This window comes from Haemorhous mexicanus, chromosome 3 (genome assembly GCF_027477595.1).
Source record: "Haemorhous mexicanus isolate bHaeMex1 chromosome 3, bHaeMex1.pri, whole genome shotgun sequence".
Lineage (NCBI taxonomy): Eukaryota > Metazoa > Chordata > Aves > Passeriformes > Fringillidae > Haemorhous > Haemorhous mexicanus.
In genome coordinates this window covers 75,983,492-76,000,230 of record NC_082343.1, presented here as the reverse complement: position 1 = coordinate 76,000,230, position 16,739 = coordinate 75,983,492, and the positions used below count along the sequence as shown (strand labels likewise).

Here is a 16,739-nt window from a genome sequence, read left to right as displayed (position 1 = left end):
ATTTATGGGATTTTTTGCTTGAAAGAATTTCAGACTGAAAAAAAGAAAGAAAAAAAGGAAAGATAGCAGAGTAAGGTTCTGACAAACTCATAACAGCAAAAACATTTAAGAGGTGATGGGGCCAATGGGAGAAATATGAGATCATCTCCTGGTAACCAAGCTAATGAGATAAACCAGGAAAAGCTCAGCAACAGGAGGAGACATAATGGATGTGAATTTATGAGTCAAAGTCAAAAATAGTTAACTCTCTAGGATACTAACTTAAACAACTGAACCTTGACAAAGAGAGCAGCAGTTCAATATATTAGATAAAGGAATTTACCATGAAATCAAAATTTACATGATATGCTTTAGAGGAATACCCAAAATCTTAAACACACTATGTTATTTCTCAAAAATCCTAAAAATTTCTCAAATTTCTCAAATCATAACATGACAAGGGTGTCATGCTATTGTCATAAATTGTTGATAAATACAGTATGATATGCATTGTCCTAAACTGTTATTGGAAGGGAAAGATTAAAAGTGGAAGAATGGTGAGGAGGATGGCAGATTCACTGAAGTGACCTTGCAGCTGGGATTGCCTAGGCCTGCAGATTAACAGTGTGGGAAATCTCATATATTATGTCTACTGCTGTTTATGCTCTGTTTTGAGAAGCAGAATATCTGTGTTATCTCAGGTGTTCACAGAGACCTGGAGGCACTCTCACGGACAAGCCTGAGATTGCTGTCCTGAGAGAGAATCAAAGCTCAGAAACCATAAAAAGCACATGAAGACCACAGCGGGGTGGTACAATATGTGATAAATGGGTGCAAACAGCAGCCCCACTGCCCACCAGCATGGGCTGAGCCTGGCAGTGCCTGGGCTGCCCCTCGTGTGTCTCTGCTGCCCAGGTGCCGCTTCAGGGTCCTGAAGTTAGCGAGGTAATGGAAAAAATTAACTCTTCACATTTCAGCCTGGGATTGTGATTGTTCTCACCACCTGCCTGTGTCAACACACACCTGGCCAGTAATGTAATGTTTCATTTCATTATAGAAATTATGCTGGCATGTGGACTCTTCAGTCACTGTCTTTGTTGATCTCGTGAGGTTCTCCACAGGTTGCCTCAGAAAGGTGCTACTTGCACCCCTGAACTTGCTGCCATTAGATGCCCTTCTTACCATAAAATGTGATTTTTTTTCAGCTTTCTATCAGAAATAATTCTTTTGGTTGATGTGGCCCACTACTGGTGACTGTCTGAAAAAAACAGCTATAATAACACTGAGAGAATGATAATTTTCAGTCACTTAGCCTTCACCTAGTCTTTAAGTGAAGAGTATCCTGGAAGAGAAATGCTGGAAAAATACTCCACCTGCACACCTGCAACTGAGCATGGAGTCATATTTTCTGACAAAGGGTGCACAATTCTTTTCTTTCTTAATTTAAAGTATCTTTGGTTTAAGAGGTAGAAATAAAACACTGACAGTGCAAATTAGTCCAGGAAGATCTAACAACTTTTTAGATTATAACAGAACACAGCAAATTTAAAGTACAACATGAAAACAAATATTCACCAACTAATATCAAGCATGGAAGGACAGTCCCAGAAAACCAGACTTAACAGCACCAGAGGTTCTCACTTAAAGCTGTCTTAGGACATAGGATCTGCCAGAGAAAACTTCCAACAGATTTCAAAACTGTTAGCAATTCTTCCAAATGAGCACACTGATTTGAAAAGTACTTGGAAACCTTTGGGACATTTTCTCATCTCTTTTAGTCCAAACAGGAAGTTTCTGTAACAAAAGCCCTAAAAAAGTCAGTAGGGCAAGCCACTTATCAAACTTCCTCAAGTAAAACAAGAGGAGAACTGTACTATAATACAAATGTTATTGTTTCAGTTGCATTTGGTAATTCAAAGTGAAGCCTACAAATGAGATACCTCATTAGTTTGAGCAGATGGATCAAAATTAAAGCCTGAATCACCAATTCTTAATTTCCCAGTAGCCAGGAAGAGCTGGAAGTCTTGCAGAGGATGAATGTTGAAAAATCAACATAAAAAGATTCTCTCCATCTGTCAAAACACATGCCTATAGAATACAACTACTCCTACCAACCATAGCCTTGAAAAATGGAAATACATGTACATCTAATAAAAACACATGGCTGTGTAACTCCAGCCAAACACCACACTGCAACCTACAATATGGCAGTGACACATCAGCAGAAGAGTAAATTATTTCATTCTGCCGTGGGAGAATTCTTTGAGAATGAGTTAACAGAACTGTAGATAAACAATGCTGAATTTAATTCATTAAGATGTTCCAAAGACTCTGGTCAAGAATCTTAAAAGAGACAACATTGTGAAAGCTTGATGGCCACAGGAAGAGCTACATTAACTCAAGCAACTTTAGAGAGGGAAAGTGTTTTTCTCTGGTTCTGGTATTTCTTTCTTGCATTTGAGCATAAAACAGAACAGAAGTTTTAGGCTCTCTGGAGCATTGCTAATGAGATCTGTGTCTGTCATACATTATTGCCTGAACAGATATAAAATCTCAACCCTGTCCTGAATGTCATCCAGATACACAACACCTATGGAAATTTTTTCTTAAGCATTTGGGGGGAACAGATGAAAATATCATTTTAAGAAATATATTTAGAAGCAACCACAGCTTTGTTAAAAAGCATATGAAGTTTGCACATTTATAATGTTAATAAATACAATTTTTTTTGATAACACAAGCTAAGAAAGGTAACAGAGCATGATGATAACAGCATAGGGTGAACGTGGACACAAGGTAATGGGTTTCTGAAAACTTAGAAAATCAAAGGGCATTCTCAAAATTGTGAAAAGACACTGAAGAAAACCTTCCTAGTGTAATATTAATCATATTTGCTCACAATATTCATCTTCCACTATGGAGTAGGCATCTCAATGTAAATGTATCTATGTGACCTTTTTTTTCTACTTTTTAAACATCTGCAGTTGGTCTAACGATTAGACAGATCATTTGTCATAACAGACTCATTAAATGGAAAACTCAAATTTTTCATGTGGTACAGTACTACATATCATAATTAGCCAATAACTGATGTGCTTGATTCTGCATTGTCAAAGCTTGTATACTGGTACTTGTATATAATTAATCTCAGGTTATGATATTTTGTTTAATAAATATCAAGATCAATATGAATTAAAGAGTCCCAAGAAAAGTCCAGTGTAACTGGTTGCCATTTACATGTTCTAAATGAGAGTCCTGCAACACAGCAGAATGAATACTCTCAAACAAAGAAAATTTACAACCATATGAATCAAATTAACCAAAGCGTTCTGAAATCAAACCAGCATTTATATAGCAAGAGAAGCCACACTTCTGCTTTGTCCAAAATTACACTTACATGGCTGTTGGTTTGAAACACAATTTTCAGAAACTGAGATCAGCAACAGTGTCCTTTGCTGAAACTTTAACATTAAGTAGACTACAGTTCTTCTCTTCACTCTTAAAACTGCAGCTCATGCCTTAAAACAAAACACTCATGCATTCAGCTGCTAGCACAAGAATCAAAACGATTCTCAAGAAAAGCTACAAAAACACCTCCTACTAGAATTGAACAACTTACTGTATTTGAATCTTTTCAAATAATATCATGTATGTTTGCAGTCACTTTTTTCCTCAGTGTGAAGAAAAGAGAGGGGAAGAAAGGTGCAGTAAATATGCCAAAACAGCATACAGACTCCCTGCTGGGAATCCAAGATACATTACTTAGACACTACTGATTTAAAGACTCTGCCACTTGCACTTCAGCAAGTGAAAAATAAACAAAATCAAACAAGAAATGAAAGATAAGAAACTAAATGCACTTCAGTGTTAGGAATTTGGTAATGTTTTTGCATAATTGACAATGAGGAGAAAACAAACAAAAGTTCCCTTGGTGCTGCTAAAAAATTTAATTAACAGTCTTCACTCAGGAAAATAACAGTATTTCCATAAGTAATCTTCATGAAAGTTTTCTGAACGTAACAACAATAATTGATATCAACAAGAGAAGATAAGTGGAAGAATGGAGTTAAAGCAAGGCAGTGGGGCAGAAGGACTAGGAGGCTGCTGCTGAAGTAATTTTTCCCTTCCCAAGTCATAAATCAACTGTTCATCTTTCAAAAAAAACCATAGTGAATTTTTTTGTGAAAAGCAGAAAATGTGCACATCTTAGTGCAACTGTACAGCTCAAAGTTTCTCTCTTTTATATAAATGTTATTTACTGAAAAGCCCTTTCAAGCACCATAGAGCACTAGCACTTGTTCTTGCTTTGAAGAGGTGCCATACCTGCTTTATGTGCAAAGTTCTAACAAAAATGAGACATTGTGTGGGAGTAATTCAGGACCACAATCACAACAGAATGAGAAACTATTCAGGCAAATGAGTCAGGCCTATATTCTTAGTTGAGGGGAATGCCAGACTTGAAAATTCACTGCAGAAACCTCTATTGTAAAACAAAATGAAGGATTGCTTCCCTTAAAAAGAAAACAAAACACAAACCCCAGGATATTTCAAATGACTTATGCTGAGCCCTTACACACCATGTTTTGAACACTGAGTAATTCTCATCTCTCATCTCTAACACAAAAGCATAGAATTTGAAAGATATAGGAAATGCTAAGAAGAATTATTAAGTGCTTAATTTTTGATTTTTTTAATCTTTAAGAGTACCTGTTGTAAAGCCTCTAAAGTACTGACCTAATTTGCCTTGTAATTTAAAAAAAAGTGACATAAATACACATTAATTACTTTACAGAACTGGGAATTTTGAACTGGGAATTTTGACCTCTGTTAGAAGCTAACACTATTTAGTCAGTTTACATTTTCTTGCATGCTATTTCTCTGAAGTGTTTCTAGGGTTAGAGGCTACCTCTGAAGAGATATATTATAAAAAAATAATTCTCAATACATCACTGTGATGATTTAACTTTTTTATGTATATTCCAAATGGAAAGTAAACTAAAAAATAAATACCTGGTGTCCAGCCATTATTTGCTTCAGCACACTTTCATAACATACTTCATCCATATGATTCAGCTGCTGCACCTGAAAAACAAACATCACATCCATATTAAAAAAATCTCTATCTTTACAGATTATCTACTATGTATCAAGCAATTTAGAGCGATGCGTGAAAGATAACTTTGATTATACAATTAAATTTATAATATATCAATTCCCATTCCAACAACAGCATTTTGCTATTAAACTCAGAAATAAAACACGAAAATACATAGATAAAGTATGAGTAAGGGCAGTTAATGCAAAATTTATTATGTGACTTTGCTGGTGTTTCTTAATGACCAAAGAGAAGTAACCCAGTTTTTTAATTTATCTGTTTCATATTAAGGAATCTTACTTCTACAAGATATTGAGGAAATATCAATTTAATATATCTTATCTAGAATTAAGGCTTTCTATCAGGTATACAAAAATAGTTTTTACATTGCATACATATGTATTTTTTTATCTCCAGGAAATTACCGATAGTTTTTTTACCATAGAGAACAGAGATTTTTTTCATAGTTGGGTCATGCAGAGAGAACATTTGAGTACCATGTAGAGAGTTTCCAATTATAGATAAGTGAAATGTTTAAGAAAGATTCCAGTTGAAAAAAAGAATATTCTTCAACCTATTCTAAAGATTTTTTTTCTATTTTTTTGATGGATTACAATACAAATAGCATATATCTACATGGATGCACCTCAGTGTTAATGTTGTGACAAATCAAAATAAATAAATTCCAATATCATAGTAATAATTCCATTCTTCATTTGTGCATTTGTGTCTTACAAGCAAATTGTTTTGGCACAAAGAAATGCTCTACAAAAGCAAAGCAGGTACATATTTCAAAATGGAAATTTAATACTTGGACTTAATACTAGAATAGATGAAAGGTGAAAAACAAAGCTTTAAAACAGCTTTATAGGTAAGAGAACATTTGTCTTTGAAACTTTAAAAATATAGTAATAAAAAGATGAGAAAATATGGGCACATCTGCTAAAGACAAGCAATCAGTCGAATCATTCTTAAATTGAGAGGTTAGCATTTTACCAAATACTTTTTTTCAAATAATACCAAGTGCAAATCATTAAGAAGAAACTTACAAGAGCAGTGCCTAAATACACATGAACATATATGCATAAGTACACATACTATAAAATTAACTTCACATATTCTTTGCATTTATACCTAAAGACAAAAACATAAACATGCTAAAGAAAGAAGACTGATATTAAAGAAAAATATCTGAAATGAACAGACCTTGACTGAACAAGTCAAACCTTAGTCTTCGTGCCATATGCTCCAAGAATTTCAACATACAGAGTTTTAAGAGCTTTTCTGGATAACTTCTCTGGATAATAAATATATCATGCTGTCCTTGCCTTTGAAAGCTTGCCTACAGTTTGCACGTGGCTCTGTAAATTGCTAATCAGCTCCAAATTTTGGAGGAGTTTTCTTTGGATGCAGGATTCCAGCAAACTGTGGCAAAGCATTTATCTAAAGTAACTAACAGCCTTCCAGCTCCTTGCCACTCAGTAGTGTGCCTATAGACCCAGCTCTGACTGCACTTGCTGATGGTCTGCAATGACAGCTTTTGATCCTGGACTTTCTTACATTGCTTTCCTCCTCTCATGAAGACCACAAGGACGTTGATATTGGCAGTAATTAGGCAGCTTTAGTATTAGTATTATCCTGAATACAATCCTTTTCCAAAGAGGCTTAATACTTCTGCATTTTGCTTGCTGTAAAGTGTATTATCTTGATTGTAAAATTTATTTTGCTCTGTGAAGTTGTAATGATAATCTTCTGAAAAATAAAAGAATATCTCCTGACTGTGGTATAATCAAAACAGTCTGCCAGGTATTCATATTTCAGAATAACTATTACCTCCTAATATTTCCTGATCTCCTTATGCTTCTTTGGAAAATTACTGTTTTATAAATAATTTCAAATTTTAGAAGATTTATTTATATCTTTGATATTTTGAATCCTAAATGCATTCTAAAGTGAGTTGGAAGAAAGGGAGCATTTTCTCTTTTCCTACTATATAGTGAAAATAAACTAAATATTAGAATCAAGTAGCAGTGAAAGATGAATTGAAAGTAACAGCAAGTAAGAGTGAAGGTACTAAAAGCAATTAATGAAGACTAAAATAAGAAAATAATGGTAAGCACCATATGGTAAACTAGTCTAATGCATATAGATTTGAAATGTATCCCCACAGTTGTAAAATAAGTTCCTCTCCTGCACTGCAGATGGAATGACTACTTAAATAATCTAGTAAGAAAGGCAATGTCCATTTTTACAAAAACTAAATAAAATGCTATAATTGATTAAGCCATGAAATTAACTTTTGATTGAAAATGTCTTGATTTCTATTGATTGAAATCACATGTGAACAATATTTTTTGAAAACTACATAAATCTTAATTATAAGATAATGAGATGCATGGGAAATCTACGTAAAGTGTTTGTATAAAGTCCTGTATTTAAAGAGCTATAATTTACACATCAAGTGTCACCAATGATTTTTAATAAGAACATTATACCTGACTATTGTCTTAATGCTTCCTGAAATGAGCAATAGCACAAAGAGTAAAGAAGCTTATTTAGGGATTACTTTAAATACAGTTTCTATCAAACATGTACATATGATAATTAATGGCTTAGTATGCTAAGGTTTTCATCAGTAACTTTAGTATTAATGCATGTTGTGTTTATCTATATATATCCGGATTAAAAAAATTAGTAGTTTTCTTATAGCCTTCCTCATGCATCCTTACAGCCAAACAAGATTCACCACTTGGAAACCTGAAATGAAAGAGGCAGAATAATCAGCTGCTAATGTGATTCTGCAGTTGAAGGTGATGATTTCTACTTCACTGAGCAAAATTTAGCAGTGAAGAAGAGGCAATGCAAAGTTAAATAACTTTGTATCCAGCTGCAACAAGGCCATGGTAAACTGAGGAAAGAAGATTCTTATTAAAGCGCCTCTCAATTATGTATAACTTTATAGAAAAGAAAATATGCTTCAAAAAAACATCAGTAGTATAATAAACAAGTACCCCATACACATACATACATGAAGCATGATCAAAAAGAGACCACAAACAGCATGTCTTTCTTAGGCATTCCCAATTCCTTACCTTATTGGTTGTCTTGATCCCTATAAAGGTTTGTCCCAGAGGTACAGGTCGGAAACGGCCATCAAAGTAGAATAATCCAATGTAGGGATTGACATGTAGAAATGTAGCAACATCAAGGTAATTGGGTAATGTAGCCGAAAGGCCCAAAATCCTTATCATGCTTTGTGTAGATTCAACCTATTAAAAAATCAGAAAAACTGTCAATTTTCCAAGTGTTGTAAGCCAAGGAATCAAGCACAGGGTTTTAAAACATCCCTTATAAAACATTAATGTGAAAGAAGCAGTTAACACTTTCTACAAAAGGTGAACAATACATGGGAGTTGGTGATTATCCTGTATTGAAGAAACCGGTGCATTCCGCAATTCCATCAAATCTTGCTTATTCACCTCTCGATTTTATTGTACTTTTGCTCTCCAAAAGGTGAGCTAGTCATTAACTGACACGGAGGAACAATAGCAGAAAACGGGCTTTGTTAAGAAGGAAAGTCCAATTTATAGGCAAAACTGTGACCCATGATTTGATGTCTTTTCTTCCTTACTCCACATCAGACCACTATTCTGGAAAGAAAAAGAAATCTAATTTGTGCCACTCCTCTGTCTTAGGTTTTTGCTTCCATTACTCTCTTAGACAATGCATTCTAGTTCTTTGTAACTGGCATTTTATTCTAATTTCTTCTTTTTAAAAATCTTTAATTCCTCAAATGTTTGGTTTACATGCCTTCCCATTTAATAAGGGACAGAAATGGTGCTTTACAACTAAATGTTCTGTTCCATACAAAAGCCTGCATATTATATGTATTTTCAGGTAATTTTCAAAAAGATTGAAAGCACACAGAAGACCTGAATGAACAAAGTACACAAAAATTTTCCCATTTCCTTCTGGAACATTAGGAGCTGCGTAGGCTGGCTCACAACTAGCATAATTATTTAAAGCCAGAGTTCAGAGTAATTTTATTATAAAGCCTTTTTAGACACTGTAACTGAAACCATATATAAGGTTCTCAACTTGTCTCTAATAGGTGAATGTCTCAAGATGAGTAAGGCTGGTAAATTCCACCTGACTAAATCCTATTCAAAAAATCTGAGGCTTTATTTAGATTTTGATTTACTCACCTGTTTTGAGTTCAAGTGAATGGAATGCAATTAAAACAGTTAAATTAAAAGTTTTCAAAACAGATGATTAAAAAGTAAATGGATAGCACTCTCAAGGAAGACAAAATAATACCACACCATAACCCAGACCTGAAGAATAGGAAGCACACCAAAATATTAAACTAAATCTCAGAATGAACCATGGACCCAAACACAACAGACAACAAGCAGACAAACCACAACATTGCCTGGTAACAGACATGTTCTGTGGCAAAATTCTGGACACTAAAACTGTGGCTGCAAACAACTAAATGACACAGAAAAGCTGCAGACCAATTCTTCACTTGCACAGGAGCAGTTTTCCAAAGGAAAGCTCCATAAACAATAAAATATGATATGTAAATGCAAACTGGGACAAATGAGATTTCATTTTCTGAAGTCTTCCATCTACAGGGAATAAAAGCAGTGTTCAAAAGCACAAGGAAGCTTTGTCACTTCTTACACAACTTTTTTTGACTGGATTATGTGATGACCTAAGGGTTACAATCCTCATCAAGCACACAGTTTTGAGGTGTTTGAGTTTTGGGGTTTTTTTGAGAGGTAGGGGAGGTTTGCAGGGTGGGTTGTTTCCTCCTTTGTCTGTTTGGCCTTTTCTGGTTTTGGCATGGTCCCACGGACTACCATATCTTTCTGCACTGACCTTAATGTCTGTAGGGCTGTTTCTCATGGTATTTTCCCTCCCAACTGGTGCACAGTGTTTTACCCTTTCTTAACCATGCTTTACCAGAGGTGCCACCACCTCTGGCTGATCAGAGTGTGCTGTAAGTGGCCACACCTGGCTCGCTGAGCCACAGCCATCCCCACATACACCCTCCCCACAGCCACACTGCAGCCCCCTCAGCCAACACCTGGGCATCTGTGGTGCAAACCTTTTCATTTACTCAGTGCTTATACACTCTATTTTTAAGCTTGAATCTGTAAGCACAATTACCACTTGCTGATATATGCACCCTGTAGATTGTTCACAATTGCCTAATAAGTACAGCAATCTTAAAGTGTAACTGAGCTCCCATCTGGAAAACATTACTTGATTTTGCTAAATTCAATAACAATATTTTTTCCAAATCTCCTAAGAGCCTGAAAGCACTAGTTTGAAAGTATGCTTGCCTCCATCTGAAGGCAAGAAAGCATTTCAAGTATTTAAACAATTAACAAGAACATTGCTTAATAACCACGGACATATGTATTTTTACAGCAATTAAATATAAGATGTTTCTTTGAAGATTTCTTTTTAAATAAAAACAGTGCCTAGAGAAGAGTTACAATTTACTGAGAGTTGCCACTTTCAAAACCTTAGTAAAACAAAGAAGCCACTTAATGTCGCTGACCGGGGAGGTGACCCTGGAGCTAAGGATCTTACTGAAAACCCTGAATCAACACTCCACATGACAGCTGAAGCTGACAGTTAACACAAGCAAATAATTAAGATTACTAATATATTTAGAGCACATTTTTTAAACCCGTTCCACTAGACCACGTTGTTCAGAGGCCTAACACTTCAAGAGATAGGACATCCACATCTCTGGGAAACTTATTCCAGTGTCTCATCACCTTCACAGTCAAGAACATCTTCCTAATATCCAAACAAAACCTACTCTTAGTTTAAAGCCATTCCCCCTTGTCTCATCACTACATGCCCTTGTAAAAAGACCCTCTTCAGCTTTCATGTGCCCTTCAGGTACAGAAAAGTTGTAAGATGACCCAGGTGCCTTCGTTTATCGAGGCTGAACACTCCCAGTTCTCAAAGCCTTTCCCCAAGGGGAAGGTACTCCATCCCTCTAATCATGTTAGTAAGACTCTAAATCATTCCATCAATTTCATTAAGTTCTTTCAAGGCCATGAAAACAAAAAAAAAAATCTTTATTTTTTTTACTATCTACTTTTGTATTTGCTCACCAAAAATATATATAATTTGTATACATACATAAAATAACCAAGATGGAAAAAGAGGGACATTTACACTAAAATAAAAAAAGTATCATAACAATCCTTCAAATTATTTTATGTCCAGATCAAATTAAAACCTTTGTGTTTAGTTTATGCACATCATTGCATGCTGATAGAGAACAAGGGGCTTTTATTCTTTTAATTATACATGGCAATATAAAAACACCAGTGACTGAAACTCTGCTAAACTTAAAAAATAAAAAACAGGACTACCTGAATATGTGACTATAACACATTTTAATTTTTGCATTTTCTCTGTGATTATAATTCAGTTTCAACTATGTATCTATTATTCATCTATCCAAGCACTATAGAAACTTGATTTTCCATACTGGTTTATAGAATTCTAACACATTTTTATAACAGAGTTCCCTGCATACATTTTTTGACTACTTTTCTGACTTCCCCTTGAAGAACAAGCACTAACATCTTTTACTCTCAGGTGCTTCTAAAGAACAATAAGCCTTGAAAGTGTACAGATCATTAAAAAACTAGTATTTTTCAACTACTGAATCACTTATTATTTAATCCTAGAAGTCCCAACTCGAGATTATACCTTCATATACAAGAAACCATGAACCCACAGCCTTTTCCTGAAATTGCAGTAGAAATTAAAGTTTTCTGTTTACACTGCATATTGGTGGCAGGCGGTAGGCAGCTAAGTGCCTTTTCTTCACTACTAAAACTCAGCCTCTAACATTTCATTGTTTATATGTGTTGAATTACCCCAGTAAAACAATGAGCACCATTTGAAATTTACGAGGTTTTCCTTGAAAACCTGAACTGACACAGTATTTGCACACCAGGTTCTTTGAAAACCTCTACTATGTTTTACTGGTTTGATGTTACACTGGAAGTGAGAAATAAAATTGCCATTGCTATATTTAATTGACACATCTAACTAGTATATCTAATTCAGATGCATTCTCGATGGCACATGGAGAATTGACAGCATTCCTAGAACACAATTACTACCATGTAATGGTAGTAATTACATACATGAAATGCCACGTATGCAGAAAAAAATAATCAGAAGATAGCTATCCCAGTATTGATTTCCATGCATGCATCATCTGCGTTTATGCTGTAAATGATAAAGGATCAGGTATGGGAGTGCCTCTCTGGACTGTACATTGATCACACACAGCAGGATCATTTTCTTCTAATAGGTTTTTAGATTTGCATATCGTAACATTAGAGCTGCCACTTGAGAGCATACAGTGTGTGCATAGAGACACTCCTTTATCTGACTTCTAAAGTTCTTCCCGAACTTTGTGATCTTGGCAGCTTTCCCATTTCCATGTATTAAAACATCACATTCACAGAATGAATTACAGTCACGCTGGAAATCATATCTCTGATTGTTCAACTTAAGCACAGAATTAAGTGAAGCAGACAAGTTTACACATTTTAATCTTTGAAGAATTGTCTGCTGGTTAGAAATTAATCTGATATTCAGATGACCCAGGATCAGTTCAACACACCCTCTGCAGTCAGTCTTTATGCCCTTCACATCTACACTAAAGACAAGATATTCAGAAAATTAGACAAGCATTTCTTAGCTTTTAGTGCAGATGTGCAAGAAGATGAACCTTAAATTAGGTTCCTGGGTCACCTGTTCAGTGGTAGTAAAGAATGAAGTACCATATTAGTTATTAGTTAGTTATATATATATAACTATTAGTTATAGATATTACTATCCTACCCACAGAATGGCTCTGTCTCACAGGATCTGTGCTATTAATCCAAAACAAAGAAGAAAGAGAAATGGAAAAATAATTGAGTAGGGCTCAGAACATTGAAAAAATAATTAAATGTTTTAAAATTACTAAGCAGGAAGTTTGTTAGAATGTTTCATCAGCATTTATTTGTTTATGGCTATATTGTTTACTAGTAATGAAAGAGTTAAATTGTCAATAAGTCCACAATGGTGCAGTTGTCTAGTTTTAAGAACAGAAATGGAAAAAACCAGTAAAATTGCAAAACCTAAGTACATAGTAAAAATGCAATTACTAATACAATTTTGAAGATTCTATATAGGACGTTATCTACAACTCACTCTGCACAGAATGCATTTGTTACTAGGCAACCATCTAGTTAAGTAATTTTATTAGTTTTACTCTGCATCCAATGAACCCTGAAAATACTGTGATCTCAGTACTCCATTAAGAATATACTTTAAAATCTAGAGGTACTGAGAAAATGTAACCACACAGAAAGCAGCATCAGAAGCCATATTATTCTCCCTCGGCTAAATATTAGGTATGCATTACTTTGTCTTAAGAAATGACATTTTGCATACATCTATTAAGAGATTTCTATACCTGGCACAGCGTCAGTTTTTCCTGACTGACAGAATGCCTTTTCATGCTCTGCTTACTGTTTTGCTCCTAAACTAAGAAACAAAAAATATCTTGGAACCTTTCTACAAATTAGTTTCACTGCTTTACCATAATATGAAAGACCACAAAATGTATGACAATCACTATTACATTTTAAACTCCACAGGTGTATCACTAAACTGGAAAAACAGTAACCTATCAGTAATAAAAAATGAGATGCAGAATGACTTCCTGACATCCCTTCCACGCACAGTAAGAGAAAAGCTTCTGAAGATTAATCAAAATGTCTGATACATAACATTTTCCAAACAATGGAGATTAGGTTTTGTTTTAAAAAAGTAGTTTTTAAAAAGTAATTTTTTACACAACAAAGTTAACAAGATAGACTCATGTAAGACTCCTTAGACATACGGCTGCATGACATAATGCCTAAAAATAACACCACAGAATAGCAAGAAAACGTATTATATTTATCACAAGCTTATGAACTGAGAGATTTTAAAAGAAATTATAATTGAAAAATAGCCATTAAAAAGGGATTCCTCTAATTGCTTTTTAAGCCCAACTCTGTTCAATAATTTTATTGATGATATGCAGTACAAACTGGTGACAAGCAAGGCAGGTGATTGGCAGAATTAATGTAACTGATGTGTGTGTCAGCCATAGAGATAAATCTAGGTTGATAGCCCCATTCAAACTAAATTTCTTTTCACTTAGCTCATTCTATAAGAGGCAATAGCTGCAAAATGAAACACTAGTCTCAGTAAACATTCTTGTATCAATGAGCTAATCCTGCAGCAGCTATTAAGAGGTTTGTCTGAGGATTTAACAAACAAGTACCTGAATGCAAGCTGTGAAGAAGATGTCTGAACAAATTAAGTACATGCAGTTCTTAAAGGTATAAAAGGGATAGAACTGCATAATTGAAGGGAATCCCTCTGCCTCTGTATCTGCCAGAACCAAACTAACACAAAAGTTCTATCTATATCCAGTTCTGCTGACATGTTTTACAAATACAATCGTGAATATAGGAAAGTCCAGTGAAAAAAAGCCCCACAACACTATAGTTTGAAATGGAAAAATTATTGCAGGAGGCTACAGTAACCTTGCTTGGTTTATCCTTTAATAAAAGATGCTGAGTAATTTGATTAGTTTATATACGGAATATCAAAGAGACAAAAGATCAACAGAAGTCACTTAAGATGAGAGCTGAAGAACCAAATGAAATGCCACTGTCATTCTAGTCCCAAAAGATCCTTATAAGAACTACAGTGGGCCACCCTTTGATAAAAGATAGACAAATCTAAGCAGCTGGTTTTATGTCATTAGCTATCAGTCTTGACCATTTTTTTTAAATGGAACAAATTACCAAAATCAAGACTGGGATTCCAAGCACATAAAAAATCCTAATTTGATAACAATTAGACATTTGGCTTCAGGTGAGAAACATCTGAACTTGTTTGCCAGTGATCTCTAGTAAGAGGTAAAAGAGTCAACGAAAGGGACAGAAAAAAATATAGGTAGAGGAAATAATAATGCACTACAGATATTGAAAATGTAAAGAAAGACTAAAGAAAACTACATTGCAGCTGAAAGGAAAAGCTCCTTAAATAAGGGAGCATGAGGAAAGAAATCTCAGAAAGGAAACATGAGAATTTCCAAAGGAAGCAGAGCTCCAACATCTCATGGCCACAGTCACAGCTGCCTTTGATCTTCATTTCCCCAACAAAATCCTCCTTTCTTGATGAGTAAAGGGTACAGCACAGCACCTCTGCTTGGTGAGTCCTCTACTGCCTGGAGGAGGCCTTTCTCACCAGTGCATTCCAGGAATCTCCTGTATTCCTTGTACTGCTGCGTTACCCCATCTATAGTAACTTTGTTAATCTAATACAAAGCCATAAAGTAACTGAAACTTTAATTTGAAAAATGAGACAGTGCTGAGAACAATATTTGTATGTCTAAGATGGCAGCTTTGGTATCCCAAAATCTGAGAAAGCTTTTAATATGGATTTTCTTTTATTTAATTTATCATTCACATATTGAGGACAGGTATCAAAACTTGTGTATAACTCAAGTGTAGTATTCAGTATGCTTTTTTGTGAAAAAATACCCATAAGCAGCAAGGACGTAATCAAAATCTCTGAATAATTGAAACAAAATACTTCAGTGGCCTGCAAAAACTGGAAATTTTTCTTTTAAGCTAATAACCTTAGTATATTACAGTAGTGTGGAAAGTTTTATTAAAAAGTTTAAGCATTTCAGTTTTACATCTGAATTATGCTCTGGACTAAAACTTTAAACATCAAAGCTATAAATTGGATTCAAATAAGTTGTTTGATGTTATACCTACAGTATATAACAGAGCTCAGAGCAATTTTCCCACCAAAATGTTTAGCAAAGTCAATTTAAATCACTTGCAAAAACATTCTCTAAAATTTGAAAAGTGCAAACATGCACAAATATGCCCTTCATTCTGCTATGAGTAAAACTGTCAGCAATTCCAATATATATGCTCCTTCCAGGTTTAAATAAAACCTAATTCTAAAAAAAAAGCCATAAGTTAAAATGTGCGTGTCAAAGTCTTACAGTAAGTGGTGTGACTCAGTGTTCATCTGGGGGAAACTACATCAATCATTCAAGTATTTTGAGGTACAAATTAGGACAGACCTGCTAGTGCATCAGGATATTCCTGCTTAAAGAATGCATTTGGAGAGCTGTATTTTTACCTCATATCAATACAGATCTCAAAACATTCTTTTCTGGCACAGTTGTAGGCCCAAGTATCTGGTTGAACACTAATTCTTTAAAAAGACAAAAAAACCCTGATCCACTGTCTTTTTTTCTGTTGTGAACCATCTAATCAAAATACCCCTCAAACCTCCAATAAAACGAGAGAGATGCCTTTTCTCTAAGATGAGATAACAAGCCCTGCAAAAGCTAAAAGGCACTGCACTAAACATCCTGCCCCACACAGGAATCATGACATTGTCTCATATACAAGCCAGGGAAGTATGATTCAGATGGAACTACAGGAACATGCATTCTTTGAGTTGTTATTAGTGATTTATGGAAAAGGCAGAAAAAGTATTCAAAGGAATTTATTACAAGAAGTGATACAAGAAATGACTGTTC

General features: G+C 34.8%; 1 protein-coding gene across 5 annotated transcripts in view; it reads right to left on the bottom strand.

Annotated features, from left to right (window-relative positions):
- Positions 1-16,739, bottom strand: part of ASCC3 (activating signal cointegrator 1 complex subunit 3) — a 251,354-nt gene that overhangs the window by 137,758 nt on the left and 96,857 nt on the right. For all 5 annotated transcript variants that reach the window (XM_059842392.1, XM_059842389.1, XM_059842391.1 and 2 more), the window contains 2 exons: positions 8,167-8,343; positions 4,990-5,061 (listed from right to left, as the gene is read on the bottom strand). In XM_059842392.1, the coding sequence (XP_059698375.1) occupies positions 4,990-5,061; positions 8,167-8,343 (249 nt within the window). The remainder of the gene's footprint in view (positions 1-4,989; positions 5,062-8,166; positions 8,344-16,739) is intronic.